The 21,729-nt window shown below is 42.0% G+C and overlaps 1 protein-coding gene across 2 annotated transcripts in view; it reads right to left on the bottom strand.

Annotated features, from left to right (window-relative positions):
• eif4g1b (eukaryotic translation initiation factor 4 gamma, 1b) overlaps positions 1–21,729 on the bottom strand; it is a 70,406-nt gene that overhangs the window by 47,059 nt on the left and 1,618 nt on the right. For both annotated transcript variants that reach the window (XM_083886238.1, XM_083886239.1), the window contains exons 2-3: positions 8,312–8,363; positions 1,047–1,168 (exon numbers count right to left, since the gene is read on the bottom strand). In XM_083886238.1, coding sequence (XP_083742364.1) covers positions 1,047–1,121 — 75 coding nt within the window. In that variant the 5' untranslated portion in view covers positions 1,122–1,168; positions 8,312–8,363. The remainder of the gene's footprint in view (positions 1–1,046; positions 1,169–8,311; positions 8,364–21,729) is intronic.

The following is a 21,729-nucleotide window of genomic DNA, read 5'->3' as shown; positions in this document are numbered from 1 at the left end:
ATATACATATATATATATATATATATATACACATATACATATATATACATATACATACGCACGCACGTGAATATTGGGACAGATGTTGGTCTATAACCTAAATAAAAGAAAAATACTATTTTAATAGCTCTGTACTTTCATGTGCACCACGTGCTGTGCTAGGTGTGTGTTAACATAACGTTTTTAAGGGGCATCTAAGGGTAAACATGTTTTCATTTTAATTACACAAAAGTAAATCAGAATTATTATTAACATAATATTATAATTATTATGAATTATTCTTAATGGAAAATTACATTTGTGTTGCTTCACTGCTGAATCCCCATACCAAAGTCCATTTAAAAAAATTTGTGATTTCACTGTCAAGTTCACGGTACTGGGTACATATTATATTATTGCGCTCTCGTTTTAAAGAAGCGTATGAATCAAACACAAGAATTCTGGACATGGAAATAAAGAAAACTTCACAAACTACACTGGCAGCTAGCAACGTCACTTCTGACACTCACTATTGGCATGTTTCAAATGGCTCGACTCAGCACAGCATGGCTAAGTTGCAATTCCACTACTTTTTAGTACCTCCTCTAGCGAGGTTCCAAGCGAGCTGAGGCGATACTATGCGTGATGTCGCCAAAGAATCAAGCCCAACAATGCTGAACTGTAGATCTGTTTCCAACAATTACCAGGGAAATGTCTAAAATCTCACTATTTAACAGAGGAGTGTATTTAGTGACAGCACTGCAAATTGCGATCAGCGAGCTGCATCACAAACCCTGCCACTGTATTTCAGTCCAGTGACTGTGTCAGATTGAGTGTGCTCCGGTCTTGGAGGAAATACTGAACAAATATTTTTAATTAACTGATTCTAGTGATTCAGTTACACTGAAAACAACTGCTCTACAAGTCTCTCGTTTGTGTGTGTGCATTTGTGTGTTTTATGTGATCTGCTTTTCATTATGTGCATAAAACAGCCTCCCCTCAAGCGGGACAAAGACATGCACCCCTTCAAGAGTCAATACAGATAGTGAAGTCACAGCAGTCATTACCTGTGATAGACCAGGGGAGGGGGCAGGGTGGGGGGTGGAGGGGGGTCCTGTTATAGGCTGTGGTGCTTTATTCATTTCATGGAGTTCTGCATGGGGAGGCGGATGTGGACCTGTGTACAAATCTGCAGAGGGAGAGAAAGAAAATCAATGGTGGGTTGAATAGATCTTTGGAAGAAAACAACAACAAATATTACCCACATGGCACAAAGAGCAGATGTTTCTTTCTTAAAGCCTGTATGGGACAATTCGGTCTCTCACATTGAAAACATAGCTGCCAGTAGGGAAACTGATTCTTGAAGACTTCCTCAAATTGAGGCAGGGTTTCCCCCAGAAAACCTGCTAAGCCCAGTGGTATCTCTCAGGCCCACCGGCGGCCCACAGCGTTTTTGTAAAAAAAAAAAAAAAAATTAAAAGTTTACAGGAAATTTTTAATTATGACTGATTGTGACTAGCCAGTTCAAGGACTACCCCTCCTTGAACTGGCACCTTATCGTGGTGGAGGGGTTTGAGTATCCGTATGATCCCAGGAGCTACGTTGTCCAGGGCTTAATGCCCCTGGTAGGGTCTCCCAAGGCAAACAGGTCCTAGGTGACGGATCAGACAAAGAGCAGTTCACTTAACCCCTTATGAGAAAATGCTACAACAAGACGAGTACGTCGCCCGGACTGGCGTTACCGGGGCCCCATCCTGGAGCCAGGCCCGGGAGGGGGGCTCGCAGGCGAGCGCCTGGTGGCCGGGTCTTTGCCCACGAGACCCGGCCAGGCTCAGCCCGAAAGAGCGACGTGGGCGCCCTTTCAAGTGGGCCCACCACCCACATGAAGGGCCATAAGGGGCCGGTGCAATGTGATATGGGTGGCAGTCGTGGGCGGGGGCCCCGACGGCCCAATCGCGGGACAACAATCCTAGCTATGGGGACATGGAATGTCACCTCGCTGGGGGGGAAGGAGCCTGAACTTGTGCGGGAGGTAGATCGATACCGACTAGAAATAGTCGGGGTCACCTCCACGCACAGTCTGGGCTCTGGAACCCAACTCCTTGAGAGAGGCTGGACTCTCTACTACTCTGGAGTTGCCCAAGGTGAGAGGCGGCGGGCTGGTGTGGGCTTGCTTATAGCTCCCCAGCTCAGCCGCCATGTGTTGGAGTTCTACCCGCAGAGCGAAAGGGTCGCGTCCCTCCGCCTTCGGGTGGGGGGTAGGTCTCTCACTGTTGTTTCGGCTTACGGGCCGAACAGCAGTGCGGAGTACCCGGCCTTTTTGGAGTCCCTGGAAGGCGTACTGGAAAGTGCTCCAACCGGGGACTCCGTAGTTCTGTTGGGAGACTTCAATGCTCACGTGGGTAATGACAGTGTGACCTGGAGGGGCGTGATTGGGAGGAATGGCCTCCCCGATCTGAACCCGAGTGGTGTTTTGTTATTGGACTTCTGTGCTAGTCATGGTTTGTCCATAACAAACACCATGTTCAAGCATAAGGGTGTCCATCAGTGCACGTGGCACCAGGACACCCTAGGCCGGAGGTCAATGATCGACTTTGTGGTCGTGTCATCTGGCCTCCGACCGCATGTCTTGGACACTCGGGTGAAGAGAGGGGCTGAGCTGTCAACCGATCACCACCTGGTGGTGAGTTGGATCCGCTGGTGGGGGAGGAAGCTGGACAGACTTGGCAGGCCCAAGCGTGTTGTGAGGGTCTGTTGGGAACGCCTGGCGGAATCACCTGTCAGGGAGGTCTTCAACTCCCACCTCCGGGAGAGCTTTGACCAGATCCCGAGGGAAGCTGGAGATATTGAGTCAGAGTGGACCATGTTCTCCACTTCCATTGTGGACGCGGCTGTTCGAAGCTGCGGCCGTAAGGTCTCCGGTGCCTGTCTTGGCGGCAATCCCCGAACCCGGTGGTGGACGCCGGAAGTAAGGGATGCTGTCAAGCTGAAGAAGGAGTCCTATCGAGCCTGGTTGGTTCAAGGGACTCCTGAGGCAGCTGACAGGTACCGACAGACCAAGCGGACGGCGGCCTGAGCAGTCGCAGAAGCAAAAACTTGGGTCTGGGAAAAGTTCGGGGAGGCCATGGAGGAGGACTACCGGTCGGCCTCGAAGAGATTCTGGCAAACTGTCCGGCGCCTCAGGAGGGGGAAGCAGTACTCCGCCAACACTGTCTACAGTGGGGGTGGGGAGCTGTTGATCTCGACTGGGGACATCGTTGGGCGGTGGAAGGAATACTTCGAGGATCTCCTCAATCCCACTGACACGTATTCCCCAGAGGAAGCAGAGGCTGAGGACTCAGGGGTCGACTCATCCATTACTCCAGCTGAAGTCACTGAGGTGGTTAGGAAGCTGCCCAGTGGCAAGGCACCGGGAGTGAATGAGATCCGACCTGAGTACCTTAAGTCTCTGGATGCTGTAGGGCTGTCCTGGTTGACACGTCTCTGCAGTATTGCGTGGCGGTTGGGGACAGTGCCTCTGGAATGGCAGACCGGGGTGGTGGTCCCTCTTTTTAAAAAGGGGGATCGGAGGGTGTGTTCCAACTATCGGGGGATCACACTCCTCAGCCTCCCGGGGAAAGTCTATTCCAGGGTACTGGAGAGGAGAGTTCGGCCGATAGTCGAACCTCGGATTCAAGAGGAACAATGCGGCTTTCGTCCTGGCCGTGGAAAACTGGACCAGCTCTATACCCTTCGCAGGGTGCTCGAGGGTTCATGGGAGTTTGCTCAACCAGTCCACATGTGTTTTGTGGACCTGGAGAAGGCTTTCGACCGTGTCCCTCGTGGCATTCTGTGGGGGGTGCTCCGGGAGTATGGGGTCGGGGGCCCTTTGCTAAGGGCCGTGCGGTCCCTGTACGACCGGAGCAGGAGCTTGGTTCACATCGCCGGCAGTAAGTCAGACTTGTTCCCAGTGCATGTCGGACTCCGGCAGGGCTGCCCTTTGTCACCGGTTCTGTTCATTATTTTTATGGACAGAATTTTTAGGCACAGCCGGGGGCCGGAAGGGGTCCAGTTCGGGAGCGGTTGGATTCCATCTCTGCTCTTTGCAGATGATGTGGTCTTGATGGCTCCTACGAACCAGGAACTCCAGAATGCGCTGGGGCGGTTTGCAGCCGAGTGTGAAGCGGCGGGGATGAGAATTAGCACCTCTAAGTCCGAGGCCATGGTTCTCGACCGGAAAAAGGTGGCTTGCTCCCTCCGGGTCAGTGGAGAGATCCTGCCTCAGGTGGAGGAGTTTAAGTATCTTGGGGTCTTGTTCACGAGTGAGGGAAGGATGGAGTGTGAGATTGACAGGCGGATCGGTGCAGCGGCCGCAGTAATGCGGTCGTTGTATCGGTCCGTTGTGGTGAAGAAGGAGCTGAGCCGAAAGGCAAAGCTCTCGATTTACCGGTCAATCTACGTTCCTACCCTCACCTATGGTCATGAGCTTTGGGTTATGACCGAAAGAACAAGATCCCGGATACAAGCGGCTGAAATGAGTTTTCTCCGCAGGGTGGCGGAGCGCTCCCTTAGAGATAGGGTGAGGAGCTCTGTCACCCGGGAGGAGCTCGGAGTAGAGCCGCTGCTCCTCCACATCGAGAGGAGCCAGCTGAGGTGGCTCGGGCATCTGAATCGGATGCCCCCTGGACGCCTCCCTCGGGAGGTGTTCCGGGCATGTCCCACCGGGAGGAGACCCAGAGGAAGACCCAGGACACGCTGGAGTGACTACGTCACCCGGCTGGCCTGGGAACGCCTTGGGGTCCCCCCGGAAGAGCTGGAGGAAGTGTCCTGCGAGAGGGAGGTCTGGGCGTCCCTTCTCAGACTGCTGCCCCCGCGACCCGGCCCCGGATAAGCGGTGGAAAATGGATGGATGGATGGATGATTGTGACTATTATGTGACATTTGTTAACAATACTTAAACACCAACTATAGAGTCTTACAAAAAGACACTCTTGAAATTAAATAAATAATATATCTTTTTTTTTACTTCAGTTAAATATTAATTAAGTAATCGGCCAGTGAATCTTAAAACAAGCCATGCAATGGTAACATAAAATAAAGCAACATAAATATAAAAGTGGTAGTTCCCCCTCATCTGCCTCATCACACCGCCCCTGCGCTGTTCTCTTCTCCCTCTCTTGGCCGTTAGTCGCTCCTGTGCTTCTGTGACTCCAAGCGGTCATTTCATATCTAAAGCAGACTGGATAATTTCTCTATATGTTTTATCCCCACATAAAAATAATGATCTTTATGACGAGGATGGAGTACAGTCGCGATGAAGTGCAGGTGATCCGAGTAGATCTGAGTAAAACATGGTGACAGACTCTGAAGAGCAGAGCGAACTTTTCGTTTTCACTCCGTGGTCTCAATATTTATGTAGAAGATGATTTAGCGCTGCAATTAAGGGAATAACAGATGCATCAGATAAGCTGATCTCTTGAGTTAACTGTTCAAAGAGAGAGAATGTTCTCTGGTGTGAAGTGAATATCGCAGGGAGTTCATAATCTGCTCCATATGCAGCCAAGTTTCGCTTTTGCGCAGAGACTTTCCAGCGTTTAATAGTTGCTGTTCCACCGTGTTGTAGCTGTGTTTCGACCACCGAATTATCGGTGCATCCCTAAATATAACATCTTTATTGACAAGAACGATGTAACCGTAATAATGACGCACTTTATAGTGTGACTTGGGTTTCAATCGGCACCTGGACAATCGTGCACGGCGCTGATTACTAGGGCTGTAAAGTCAAAGTCGACTGGTCGACTAATTGGTCGACACGCACCAAAATTGTGATTGGTCGAATACATTTTTTTTTTTTATGGTGAATTTCATTAGGAGGAAAGTACCACATGCTAATAGGGGTGTTTTACAGCAACCATGCTTCACAGGTAGCAGTCTGTCTTTAGAGAACACCCCCCTTGTTTTCCACTATTTTGGTTTAGTCCAGCCCAGTGGGTTGTTGTCGCTCCGTGGCTCAGCGGAGCGACAGACACAGATTAGCGTTGCCATTAATTAGACGTGAATTTTGAGCTTTTCATGTTAGGCTACAGTCAGTCCTCCTGTCACATCCATGTCAAAGACATCAGCAGTGTGGCAGCATTTTTCAAAAATAGATAGCGGTAAAAAAAGTGGAACACAAACTTTGCAAGCAACAGTTTGCTTTTCACAGCTCTACAAACATGACATATCATTTAAAAACGCTAAGCTAAGGTTGCTCCGTCCGTTTTGAGTATGAACCAGGGATTAAAATTAACACCGTCCCGTCGTCCCGGGGGACGTAATTAATTGTCATCGGGACGATCAATATTCTCTCTCGGCACGACCACGTGCTTTTTCTGTTAAAGTTTTTAACACTTTCTGTGAACCAGAACGGGTTCGCGGTCGGTGTGAAATACTAATACTATGTGAAAAGGTAAACGGCTGCGCGCTCATGTTTGTGTTGTTCAGTGAGACGCAGACTGCTCCTCTCTCAATGTGCGCCGCTCGAGCCATGCAGTGCGGGCGCGCAAAGCACTGCATGGCTCGAGCGGCGCACATTGAGAGAGATAAACATTTCATTAATGTTGACATGTTTGTTTCAATCACTGAATGAAGCCCCGACAGGCTAAGCGTTGCTTGTACCAACACATGTTGGTAATATGTTGTAAAATATGTTTAAACTTAAATAAACTACCTATACAAGTAGTTTTGTCTGGTTGTATTAGGTCGTCCTGTTATTGACGTCATGCTGTCATCACCTGACAGTCTGGCTAATTGAAAGCCTCCAGATGCAGCGGATGCAGCGCACACCAGATGCGCGCGTCATTGATATCATGCGCAAATACAGATATTCGAATATTTGTGTTTTTCCAAATGTCATTTTTGAGTAATTTTGACAGCCCTAAACAGCCTCATGCAAATCTCAATGCATGGCCCTTCTCATGACGACTACAACACACTAAATGCAGTCACTAAATAAGTAGTGGCAGAAGGTCCGGTAGGCCACAGTTCTGTGACTGAGCGTGTTGGTTTTCATTTACAACACGACAAATCTAGTCTGGAAATTATTATTAATATTATTTATTATCAACATAATGTATTGTGTTTTTATTATATTATCAGTAAGTAACAACTCAAAATGTAAAAAAAGATTTTCGGGACGATTCAGGACGATTCGGGACGGTTCAAAATGTTTTTCGGGACGTTTCCGGGACGGTGGTGAAAAAAGTTAGTTTTAATCCCTGGTATGAACATATCAGAATTATTAGCATATTTCAATGTTTTAGTCTAATAATCGTTGATTGGTTTCATAACTGCAGGCACACCTGCGCGCAGCAGCATCCCGCGGTCTATTTGTGTCTCAGCCGCTAAGCTGCACTGCGCTGTTCAGTCTCGATCTGTATTCCTCAACAGTTATTGTGCTGATATTACTAGTTATTGTCGGATATCACGGGCTATGATATTGCGCAGATGAACGTAATGCAAAACGCTGTCAGAGCCGTCAGACTCTGTTGAACTCCAGCCGCGGCTGAGGGTCTTTTCAAAATAAGAGCCGCAGCCGCACAGGTACTTTGCGGGTGCGGGTCTTTTCAAAATAAAAGAGCCGCAGCCGCAAAGTACCCCTCGTCGATTAGTCGATTTTTGGTCGAAATTCCAGGGCTTTAGTCGACCAAGAGTTTCTTTGGTTGATTACAGTCCTACTGATTACATGGGGGCGCATGCGCTCTTGTTCCCCGGTATAGAAAAAGCCGTGGTGTATAAAAAAATCTATTTTAAATAAATAAACAAGCAACGCTAAGCCTGGCGGGAGGGAAAGTAAAGCCTGGTGGCTTATAATACACTGGGGAAACCCTGTGAGGATATGTTAAGAATTAGGGATGGGGCCGATCCGATCCAGTATCGGTATTGGGTTCCGATACAGACGTAATTGACGGATCTGACATTTTGAATTCAACTATAGAGATTTCCGACCCGATTCGTCTGTGTGTGTGTTTCCCTGAGTGAAACACTGATTTTCTCTGTGGACTAGTGTGCAGTAGATAGAGTGGTTTGCAAACTTTTGTCAGATTAACAGCAAAAATATTGTTAAAATATCATAGATTTAAGATGGCCTGATTTAGCCTTTAGTTAGGAGGCTAAAATCAGTCCCTACTGGCAGCCATGTTTACAGTGAGAGAAAGCGTCTGTGTCTAAAGGCACCTGGGCACGCACAACACAGCCAGCACTGATAATGTATCTCCACTTAATACAAAAGTGCTTCAAAAATGTCTTTAAAAAAGGGAAGCATTGATTCAAAGTCAAATTTCCTGTTAGTGGCCATGGCTCATATCATACTTACAGTTAGGAATCCTTTTAGGTCCTTAGTTGGTTACAGTGAGGAACCAGTTGTCCTACATGACAAAGAAAAGAAACCTTGTTAGCAAAGAACTTATATAGGCTAAAAAACACATTTTGGTAGCATCTACAGTTACTGATATTATGTGGCATATTTAACAAACACACATGTATCTGATAATTCAAGTCCCAACAACAAACATCTACAAACAGAGAAGTCACGGGTACATTTATAACATGCCAGAGTATTAAAAATAATTATTCATGATAAATTATTATTCAAGTACAATAACAAGTTCATTGTATATTAACCTCTTCTTAACGGTTGCCCCCGGGATCGGGGGCAGCGTCAGACGCAGCGACAAAAGCGTCATAAAACCATATCTAATTTTAACAAACACAGACATGCTGCATACCCACAGAAAGGTCACAAATTCAGCTAAAATCTCACATAAACCATTCTTATGTCCACGAAACACAGTTAAAACACCAATGGATCAAACAGAAGGATGCGGAGAAAAACCGTCACAGCGCACACATTGAAAAGCTGCACCTGAGCTTCAGCGTGATTATGTAAACAAAAAAAACGTGTCGGCTGGAGAGCGGAGAATCTACAGATTCTAACGGTACGCTTTTTATCACTCTATGACCAAACTAGTTCTTTTTAGACCAATATTGACATATAAATAAAATTAAATGGGTTTTTAATAATTTGGTACCTAAGAAATCTCAAATGGCACAGATGGTGCCAAGCTGTAACAAAAGTGAGAACGCCCAGACATCTCTTTACTAAAACCGCTGTAATTTCACTCATTCATTTCATTTCAGCAGCATCAGACTTTGCACAGCTCATGTCCACACGTTGTTACATGACCTCCAGGTGTTTTTAAGCTCCTACTGCATATTTTAAAGGTGATATTTGCTTTAAAATGCAATATTTTTTTAGGCAAGAGAAAAAAGTCCTTCAGTTATGCTGTGTTCCATGTACATTTACTCTGACACGGTGGCATCTACAGTGAAACTTACACCTCTGGTGGAATCTCACAAGTGTTATCTTTATTTTGATACCAAGATAATCCACATAGAGCTTGTAACTGCAGAGGTTTACTCCATTTAGTATGGGCATGTCATTTTCGAGCAGGGACTCCAAAAAGAGGGTCAGGGAAGAAGTGGTTAACGTAAAAAGATATGAGACACCATCATTTTGTTGTAAGTCACAATGTTACCATTGTGGTTTGATTTGGTCCCTGGAAAATTCAACGGGTTTCCAATAAAATGTTAATTTCTTGAGAAACTCTAGTGTTAAACTCCTGTTTGATGCTGGAGTGGTAAGATATGGTTATAATTAACAATATATTTTGTTCCCTTGCTGATTTCATTTTTCAGCAGTGGAGGCAGGACTGAAAAAAACTTTGGCCATAAAAGCCCACATCTGGTGACTTCAGACTTCTGGTACATTTTAATGCCACTAAACCAACATATACACTAGGGATGCAACAGTATTCTGTATTTTACCAAACCGTTCGGTACACCCTGTTCGGTTCAATACGCAACGGCAAACGACGGTATTTCGGTACGTTTTGGTCCGTCAAAATGTATTACATACACAATGCTGCGTGATTTGATCACTCAGGAGCAGAGACATGAGCGCAGCTGCGCACTCAGCGCTGCTCTGCTCATGCCGTCTTCAGCGCAGCGCGAGTGAACAAGACTCTGAAAAAGGTAAGTTTGAAGCGGCACCGTCTTCGTATAAGTCCACTGTGTGAGATAATTTAGGATTCAGCGTAGACTACAATGAGAATGAGAAAATAAATGTCAACAAACAAACCACGGTGTGCAAGCATCTGTTATGCAGCGCAGTGAAGTTGGTCTGAAGTTGGATATTGGACAGACACTCGCTCTACAGCACCACCCAGAGCAAGCCTCACAATTACTTTCACTTGGAGCAGCATGGTGTATTTGTAGTTGTAGTTTCTGTGAGTGGGTTAAAATTAGGGATGCACCGATTAATCGGCCAGTGATCGGAATCGGCCGATTTTCACGTGATCGGCCGAAATCAGTGACCGGCCGATCAGTCAGAATATTCCGATTTTAATAAGCCGAACAAAATGCACCCGCATCGCGCAGCATCAGCAACACACGTGCACGCGGCTACACGCACATGTAGTAGAGTGTAGGGCTGGGCGGTATACTGGTTCACACTGAATACCGTTTTTTTTTTGTTATGATATGAATTTTTAATATACGGCCGTACCGGTGTATTTGATTACACAACATCCGCGCACCCGCAGCGCTGTGGCGGTGCTGCCCCGCTGTTGTCTGCTTTGCGAGTGAGCGCTCTGCATGTAAACGTTTCATTAATGTTTATATATTTGTTTCAATCACTGAAGAAGCCTGTCATATTTGGGACAAGAGTCAGAGATCATTTTCTTATTTGTGTGTAGGTAATATGTGTGAAATATGTTTAAACTTAAATAAACTACACATACAGGTAATGATTCGTTTTTGTATTTTTAGTTGGATATTGGATGTTAACTCATTGTATGTCTATGTTAAAATGTTCTATTAAAGAGAAAAGATGCAAAAATATATATCTTTCTGTATGCTGAAAAGTGGTTTAAAAAATTGAAATCGGAATCGGCTAAAATCGGTATCGGCAGGTCAAACTTCTTGAAAAATCGGAATCGGCCCCAAAAATGGCAATCGGTGCATCCCTAGTTAAAATTGTGTTTATTTTTGTTGGATAGCACTAAACTTTATTTATTTTTAATTTGTGTTGTTTCATGTTTGCTGTTTCATTTGATCTGATAGTGGACTATTGTTAAAATAAAGTTTGTGGTGTGAATATATCTGTGCTTTTAATTATTTTTACAATGTATAATTGCCTTTGCTAGTCTGAGCAGTTTTATATTAAGATATCGAAACCGTACTAATACCGTGGCCCCAAAACCGTGATACATACCGAACCGTGGGAAAACCGTACCGTTGCATCCCTAATTTAGACTACATATCTATAACATTCGAATCTGTACAGTTACATTTTAAAGATGAATCAGGACTTACAAAATTAAAAATGAACATTTGTTTGATTACAAAGCTGCAGATTAGAAACTGTTCAGACTATGCTGACAGTATACATAAATGTGCCACTTTCACAGATCCAGGAAGAGGTGACTGTAAAAGTGACAGCATAAAGTAGAAGCTATGCTCTAAGTTGAAGCTGAGCAAAATTAATTGATTTAACAAGAACTAGATAAACATTTTTATCAAAGTCCACATGCTATGGTTCTGCCGCTAACAATCACAAGATCTGTGTATGAAGATCAAGGGCAAAAAATCACCAGTAACAGAACAAACCAAAATTGTGAACCAGGGGTTAGAGGTATGATGAGGCAAAAAACTAACAAACAGATAGATCATGGAAGTTACTGGAGGAAGATCCATTACATCATGTTATTTTAAATTATTTAATTTAACTTTTATTTAACAAAAAAGCAGTTACAATTTCTTCAGTTAATTCAGTTACTATTAATTCAATACTGTTTGTCTCTATATGTGACCCTGATATGGACTGACGAACTGTCCGGGGTGTACCTGCCCTATGTCAGCTGAGATAGGCACATCAACCCCGTAAGCAGTAGATACTGGATGGATGGATAGCTTCAACATACTGGTGTATTAACATTACAGAAACATAAAAAATATTTGATAATTACCAGTGCTGTTAATCTAGGGTAGCTGTGGCATGTGTAAAATCCAGTACATTGGGAGCTAGCGAAAGCAATGCAGGGTTCACAGCATATTGAGCTCAGGAGTAGCTAATGAGATGCATTCAAAGACCCTAGTAAACGTTATCACTTCTGTAGGATATTGTGTTGGGTTTGGAGGAGAAGCTTCGAGATGCATTCAAGAAACCTCTCAAGGTTCATCAGTTCTGCAAAATAGATGCCCTCCAGTAGCTAAATGCTTGCTGCTGCTTCCACCTTGTGACAGTAGATGAATTACAAATTGGTCTATAAAGAATTCCTTATCACTGAGTTTTAATAATTAAATGAATCATTGAAAATGCATGCCATCAATTAACTTATCAATATTTGTTCCAGACTTATTATAAGTCAAACCAGAAAAAAGTACACATCCACATGTGTGGATGGCCCTTGGCCAGATCCACACCAAACGTGCTGGACTCCATCTGATCCAAACAAATTTATTTTGGGTTCATCTAACCAAAGGATGTGCTGCCAACTTTCAACCAACTACTTTTTTTGTGTTTAGAGTTTATTGTTGTAGTTTTGTGTTAGCTGATTCTCTTCTCGAAAGTGTGAAGACATATGAAGACACTGACTTCATACAGTGTCGACTCGTTTACACCTTCTTATCCGTCACTAAGAAACCAGTTTCCACAGATAATCTGTGTGCTAAGAGAAGCACTTACCATCTGTTTTCCAATGCAACAGTGCGTAAACAGTGAACGCTGTGTGGCATCTGTTTGAGACAAAGGCCACCGTGCCATTTCTAACAACTGACTGTGTTTAACTTACTCATGCTCCTGTTAATTGCAGTTATGCTGAATTATACACAACATTTTTTTTTCCAAGCAGTCATCCCAAATCAAAGTCATAAATGTCATCAATTTTGTGATCAAATGAAAGCTGAATTTTGTACTTGTTTTGCACCAACACACCGTCTGTTTTTAATTACATTATATCACATTATTATAACATTATGTCCATACATTTTTTATTCAATTATATCAGTATTTTCCCAACCTGAATTATTAGTCGATTACTAAATTAACCGTCAACTAATCGATAATCGATTAATTGGTTGTAGTGTTTGTGTGAATATTTTCTTGTTTCTTTGCTCCATATAATAAAGAAATCATTAAAACTGGAACTTCTGGTTTGTGGTCAAAACAAGACTATGTTCCAGTGATCTTGCCCACTGCAGCATAAATTGAGGTGAGTATTGTTAAAGCACCACAATTTCTACTCTGGACAATAGTTCAAGTAACAAATTCAGTCACGAAAGCACAAGTGTCAATTTAGTCAGAGGAAAGAAAGAAAAAAAACAAGCTTCTTGACGATGTCATTGTCAAAATTGATTAAACTCAAATGCTTTGCAGTTTAATTCCCAGAGACCCATTTTAAAATACAAAATGTCCCTTCATAATAAATTGTAATTACAAGTGGGCAAGGCATACATTAGCTGAGGCTAAGGGGAGGCAAAGCAGAGATAATTAAACTCCATGTAAATACAGAAGAGACATTATATTATTAAAACAATGCTTGCCTCGACCAAAATAAATTCCTTAATTAAAAACTAAAAAGTGTTCTGTAAACCAATACCTTAAGGATTTAACCATGAACTGCAATTCTGACTCATTGTTTGCTGCGATATAACTAGAAATAGCCTTATTTATTTAACTTACGAAATGTAGGAAAGATGCATACATTTTGCAGATCTTTACAGCAAATTTACATGTTTTGACTGTTCACTTGACCACAATAGACTTGCCATTAGCGACGACAACAACTGTCAATTAATCAATTATTAATGGGTTACTTTATTAATTGGCTGTTTAACTACTTTAAAAATCAGTTTGAGTGTAACTTTTATATATAACTATAACAAGTTTTTGGTTTTTCTACATGGTTTCTTTGTTCCATAAAATCGAGAAAACTAATAGCCATTAGGACAACATCTGGTACAGAAAATCTGATTGTTTTAGCTCATTGAGACACAAGAGGTAAATTCAAAGAAAAGACTTCAAACATCAAAGCCATAAAATAACACATTTAAACTTACAGGTGGAGACAGCAGTGGATAAACGACTCCTGTGAGCCATGATGTAAAATTGCTGATTTTCTCTAGACTTGTGGGAGAGTTACAAATTGACAAAAACTTTTCATAAACAGTTTCCCAGTCAAAGAAGGCTGTCTAATGGTGAAAAAGGTGGTGAACATACTCTTAAATGCAGGTGTAGAATTTATTAGCTGAGCAAAAATGTGTTTCTCTTGTGTTACCAAACCAATATATTGGATCAATTAAACCAAACTAATTATTTTCAATTTGCATTAACATCTCCTAGGATAATGTGTTGTTTGTATACATTGGCAAGTTCTGCATTTTCTGGATAAGATACAATATTAGCACATACCACTGTATGGTGATAGCAATATAATGAACCACTTATAATGCAGACTGAATGAAACTAGACCATTTGTACACAAAACGGTGTCATCACAATGACTCAACGGTAATTTCCTAATGTCAGTGAAATAATCTTCCTCAGGTTACACTGTGCTACTAAAAGAAGCACGTATGGTATTTATAGCCAAATCCTACAATAACGCAGTCGTGCGCACACACGCACACTTACACACACACACCAGTGTTAAAAAAAAAAAAAGAGGCTGAGTCATGATGAATCAGGGTGTTGTTTCTTTTTTCAAAGGAGAGAAAACCAGGCTGCAGAAACGGCCAAAGTCACGACTGTTACTATGACTATAACAAAACTCACATAAAAAGAGACAAAAAAGACAATGAGTTTTAACTGAGTGAGGGTTTCTATACAGCCAAACGACTGCATCTCTGGCTTAAAAAAACACATATGATACAATGATGGTGGGCTCGTCCCCATTTCCCACTGGAGCTTTGGATGGCAGCAATATAAGACAAGATTTAAAGTGACTCAGTGCTACACTACATCCACTGCTGAGAAAAAACTTGTAACAATACGTAAGGTACCCATATTTTCTAAATATTACTAAAATCTGAATATGTCACAAGGTGAGGTTGTGATGTATGAGGTCAGAGCTGACTGTGGAACCACCTCAAGACCAGAGTTTAGGCTAGAAAATATTTTTGACGGCCCATATGGCCAGTACTATTTCATTATTCAGACCATGCATATTTAATGCCGGACATACAATCCAAACGGAAACAGCACGAAACATAAAAAACCTTTTTTCAAAAAGTTCCCTGTAGACATCATCGTTTCAGAAAATATGTCAGGACTGTAAGTTGTGCTGTAACATTACATCAAAAAACAGAGACGGTGCTGTAAACATTAGTTCTAATAACAGAAACAGAGACAGAATGAACCAAGCCAGGGGAAAGAAAGTAGAGAAGTATAATGTGGCCTTTACTTGTTTCTAAAGAAAGGAGATATTTTTCATGTATTTTGTTAAGATGACCATGTAAGTTGCACTTTTTATAAGAGGACAAACTATTTTACAGAGTTTCTGTAAAGAAAGCACCTCTAAGATTTTTTTCCTACGAATAAAAGATAGTTTTATTTGGTCATAATTTGTCTGTAGCTCATTTTGATAAGTAAAAATGGTGAACTGTATCGAGTCGTGAGTTGAGTGTATCGTTACATCCCTATTATTTATAGTAGGGTTGGGAATCTTCATCATCGAAGCGATACGATACGATACTCCACCTATTACGATACAGTACTATACAGTACGATTTAATTTTCGTGTGATACGATATGATACGATGAGATGCAGAAGAAAATTATACTATCAAATACATAGTAATTCTCAAGTTATGGCACTTAAAGCATTAAAGCTGGCTGTGATTTTTATTTTAAAACATAGGAAATACAACAGAGATCAGAGAGAGCTTAATTGTCCTGAGACACACTGCTTTGAAGCAGAGACAATGGATTGTTCACAGGTATCTCTGGAATTGATACAAGTATAACCTTTAACAAAAATGTGAAAAGATAACTGTTATGTATGAGCCGAAATATGTTATACCGTTTGCTACCAGTAGATGGCACTAAGCAACTAGTGCATACGTTCTTGTTTACAATAAAAGAAGCACTGAAGAAGTGAGTGAGTGTCTGCGTAGCTCTGTGTGTAAAAGTGTTCACATATTGACGTAAACGGGAGCAACATAACAACTCTGTCTCGACGGGGTTTGAGAAACATTCAAGTCATGTCGCCGCTTCAGGTGAGGAGTTATTTGTTGTGCTGCCGGTGTATTTAACAGCGTTCCTAATCAACCTTGTTACTTTGTCCTTGGTGAGATGGCTTCTTTGGGCGGTTTTAACTCAGGTTTGGAGAGAATCCACGTTTGGCAGGCACGCTGGACACGGGAATTATGGTCACGATCTTGCCCAGTTTCACCCAAGATTTCCTCAAAATCCATTGGCCTTTTAACAAAAAACTGCCTCGTCCGTTTAGCTCTAGACATCCTGTTCAGTTTATCATCAAGCTGATGTATCACCCGAAGCCGACTTTCGCACTGCATGACCACATGATGACACAGGAAAATCTTGACAAGATACAACAAAATAATTAGTGCCATCAGTTAAACGTCATTATCGGCGTTGACGCAAACCCATTTTAACAGCATAAATTCTAGCACTCGATTAACGCTATTTTTGGACGATCAAACTTTGTCGTTTTTTTCACATGCTGTTGCAGCAACTGGTAACGTTAGAACAACTACAGCACCACACGGGATCTAGCTAGACCGGAAACAACACGGACAGACATGCTGCGTGAGCCGGCCAAGGAGTAGTCAGCTTAAACATTAAGCTTTGAGTGGATGGCGAGAGCTGTGCACTACTCCGCGTGAAGACCGCTAGCTCCTTCAACCTCGGATTAGCTCGTTACGGCAACAACACATTGAACCACGGGACTTCGTCTGCGTTGAAGAACGGCTCTTTATTCACAGAAATATGGGGTGATGCACAGCCTCTCGTATGACTCTCACAATAAGAGGAATAACTCAAAATATGAAGAGTGACAGAGATATTCACCTTTGGCTCGCTAATGTAAACAAATGGAACAGATTACTTTCTGTTTCACCGATGCACCTCTCTGACGTCACACGCAATACACAGTACACGAACGTCATACCTCCTTCAGCACACACACATACACAGCTCCTCACACGCGCACGCACGCACAAAATAGGCAAATAACATTTACACAAGGCATGTGCTGGGGCATGCACAGTGCAGTCAGCACAGACAATACCCCCATTTACACCTGCCATTAAAATATGTTTTCTGTGATTAGATTGCAATCGGATAGCGATACACATCAGACTCACCCGAGATGAATTGAGGATGTATTGTAATACGGTCTTCCAAACCACTTCGGGAGGTGGTCGGAGACGTATTGTGACCATACTGAACAGACATGTAAATGCAACGAGTCTCCGATGCATCTCCAGTGCCTCTGCTCCACCCAAAACTATGTGAGCAGAAATACATTAATGGCTCCAAGCACAGCTAAGGTGATCGCATCAACAAATCTGTGCAGTGTCCTCTGCTCTTAGCAGATTTACACTTAGTTCCAAAAAGCAAAGAGGAGTCCATACAATAGCATGATTTTATGTGATGCCGAGTCTGCTTCTGGAAATCTTCACAGAAAAAGAGGAGGACAATTGGATCTTGATGTGTACACCGGAGATGTTAGGTGTAAAGGCATGAGGTGAAGCGCTATCCAAATGCTATCTAATCACAAAACACATTCTAATGCCAGATGTAATGGGGGCTTATGTGTCAGTACCTCATACAAACACACACAAAAACATTTCTGAACTACCCTTTTAAAGATGAATGCATTTCTCTGCATTGTGGACAACATATATGAATCATTATAGGTTTTATTTAAATAAAGACCAGAGGAGTGACAGGGAGTACTTCGGTGTCTTATTTAGAGACAGAGAGAGTGGAAGGAAGGGGAAATGCTGACCAAACAATCTCAGAGCTAAAATAGGGTCTCATAGTAACAACCAATACTGGCTCAGAGGCTTTACTATGCTCACTGGAAAACAAATATGTTCAAAACCTTTAGGTGTTAAGGGGAGTGCTTTATCCTGAGGGAATGAGATCCAGTCTGATACTTAATTAATAGGGCTCATTTCTAGAAAAAATAAAATGCAGAAAATTCATTGTATTAAATAACCATTTTATCAATGACTCCCGGTTTGTCTGCAGAGTTGAAAGCATGCAGTGCAAGAACAATTCATGGGTACAGCCTGTAGTGGTGCAGAACTAGCAGAATGCCTAATTTCTGCAGGGATCTGTGTTTAAGAAGAAGTTATGTGCACAAATGCAAAGCAAAAGCACCCCTCACCCCACAACTAACCACACTGTCTGGTCATTTGAGCTGTCCCGACATGCTGCACCATGGAGATCCTGCCAGCAGCACCAGTGCTGGTGAAACATGCCCATTCAACTGTTGCATAAGCCTTTCCATGCACACACCAAGGAGAAAATGAAGAGAATATGTTGTAAGAACCTGACTTTATCATCCAACCTATGGTATAGAATGTGTAGCCAGTTAACTACCGTCTGCATACACATAATTTATATTCACTGCATTTTAATGGTAGCCGATGGAAGATTAGTGGTTTCCCTATTATCATTGATGCTGAAATCAACTGCCTGGTGCTGACAACAGTGGAAAAAAATACATGAATCATTGTCAGTGTATGGCCTGCTGCAGACTTGTGGTGCTTTAAAATGGCATAATATACAATGAACAGTCATTCGTCAGCTTTTGCAAAAAGCCTATTGCCAATTACTAACACTTTCAGAGCCTCTTCACAGCTGTACTAGCCTGTGGGCTAAAATGATGATCTGCACCTACCACAGTGTTAACTGTAGTTGGAACACATTAACACAAAAAGCTTTCAGTGGTGGCAACCATCACGTCTCTCAGCTGGATAATTTTAACGGATCAAATTTAGCGAAAATTAGCAGCATATCATGGGGGGGGGGGCTAAACATTTAAAACAAATTTACAAGATCAATGACCTGAAATTGATACTTTAGTTTAAGTGTGGTCGTATTATGCACTGTATGCCTCGGGGCACAACAGTCAGTGCCGACTATAGCCTTGTCCACACATTAGTGTGTGTTCTGTAAACATTGTTTCAAGAAGCGTCTTCATTTACATCAGAACTAGAGCTGAAACAATTAATCGATTACTAATCGATTTCTAAATTAATCATCAACTATTTTGAGCTTTTTTTCATGATTAAAACAAGTTTTCTGATTGTTTTAGCTTCCTAAATGTGAATTTGTACTGGTTTCTTGGCTCCATAACAAAGACATTTTGGTTTGTGAACAAAACAAGATATTCGGGAAAATCATCATGTCCAGGTTTGAAAAACACCGATGAACTTTTTTTTTTTGCATTTTCTGACATTTTATAGACCAACCGATTAATCGTGAAAATAGTCGACAGATTAATCGATTATGAAAATAATCGTTAGTTGCAGCTCTAATGAGAACCCTCCCAAAACATGCAAGGCCTCTATGTGGCACTGCAAAGCTGCCACAAATACAACAAAAATGAAGACGACGTGGAGCATGCACAGAAATCTAGTGCAGGCTAAGGGTTAGGTTAAATAGGTGGGACAATGACATCACTGTTTTCCCAAGGTTGCTTATAGGTTGTGTACATGGAAACAGCGTTTTAGGGCTCCAAAAACACAAGTTATGTGAACATAAAAAAAAAAAACTTACACAATTTTAGCAGATTCTAAACTTGTTCTGTTGTGTACAGTGCCTATCACTGCCTCACACAACCACACTTCAAATAGCTTCTTTAATCAAATACATTACATCAAATTCAAAGTTGGTGTTTCCTGCTGAAAAACAGTGATGTTCTCTTCAGTCTGTAGAATAACGTGTATAGATCCAGACAATAATTAATCTAAAATTATATTTTGACACACATTTTGACTTTAAAAAATATTGCACCCCTTGCAATTACAATTGATCACAATTAAATCACAGTAGGCTGTATTGCGATTTCGATACAATTTGCATTAATTAGTTCCCAACCCATACATCTATCAATCACTTTAAGAGAAAGGTGCTGTAGTGATGTAAACAAGCTGAGGGTTTCTGCAGTATGGGGTATTCTACTTACAGGAAAGCGATCAAGATCGGCGTGGAAGTCCATGGATGGGTTAATTTCTAGAAACACTGGATACAACATTTCCGAAGATTAAACCAAATAGAAACTGGCACTGACATTCCCATCTTGTAATATGGAACTACATTGAGGCATTTTGTTTTCATTTCTTACAGCTTTAAAATATTAGGCACAATGTGAGACAAACCACATAATACATTCTACTATCCTTAAACACAATTTGTGTGTGCAATCAAAACACCATAGATTTTATAGAACGGTCAGCTGCCCTCTGCCAGAGAATGGTCAAAACTTGAAAAAAATAATTTTTTCAGATGACTTTTCCAACCCATCTGACAAGCTCATAAAAGCAAATGTGGCTTCAGTTGGACATTTTAAATAGAGGAGGATGGATCACGCACACATGGGCAGTGAATGTTTGGCTCCAGCATTGCACCAGTGCAGCCTTGTTCCATCATGTCCCTCTGCTTAACACTGCCAAAACCCACGCACACCCAGACTCAAGGCTCCACTTCCCCCAACAGGAAGCTTCTGCGTACTAGTGTCCGTATGTCAGACAAAATGTGACCACCTGATACGGTCATGCATTTGTCTTATGACAAATCATCTACTACTATTAGCTTCATTCATTCCTTCACACTAAATATTGTCTGTGATCATTGCTGAATATTAGACTGATGAGAAGTAAACATGAATATGTCCACACTAGTAAATATATCTCTACAAAGACAAATTACTCTATTATTACTACACTACCACTCTTATGAATATGACAGATCATTTTACACATTCTTTATTATCTATAGCAATCATTGCTGACAATATGTCAGGACTCACTTTTTTCTCCAACATTTTACTTTTGATTCATTTATCAAATGAGATGGCTGGTTTGCCTATTCACAACATTAGGTGTTAACGAAATGTCACTTAAAATAGCCAGAAACTATATCGCATTTGTGTTGTTCTTATGATTCATATTGTGAATTGGGTCACATTTGCTTGTCATCTCTGAAAAGTGAGTCTTATAAAATGTTTGGGAAAGATTGCTTTGTATGGAGCTACAACACAATGTTCCCATACGGTGTTTGTGTTTTTGTTTAAAGTTTAAGGATGTTGTTCAAAACCTCACAGTGTAATTCCTGATAAAGAATTTCCACAACAAAAAAATAAAATCTATTCACGTTAGACTCTTGTGGCTGTGTGTCATGCATAGGAAACAGCATCCATTTTGGACCCACATTTTTTTCAGCAAAGGTCACATGTCTGCAGTCCTCAACACCTACCGCGTGCCTGCAGCAGTAGGGAGGGGGAATGGATCATCGAAAAGGCTTAAACGTGAACTTAAAACAGAGACCGCCCGCTAAACAAACAATCTAATATTATAAAGTGCCGTTGGACAACTAGTTATTATACCAAGCCGTAGTTATTCAGTGCAACAACACCGGTATGTCATCTGCCTGAAAGTGTGGGACACTTGTGCTGTGACACAGGGGCGTGTCTGCTC

The sequence above is a fragment of the Microchirus variegatus genome (genome assembly GCF_963457635.1).
Source record: "Microchirus variegatus genome assembly, chromosome: 3".
Lineage (NCBI taxonomy): Eukaryota > Metazoa > Chordata > Actinopteri > Pleuronectiformes > Soleidae > Microchirus > Microchirus variegatus.
Note: the sequence above shows the minus strand (reverse complement) of the source record. Positions and strands in the feature narration are given on the sequence as shown.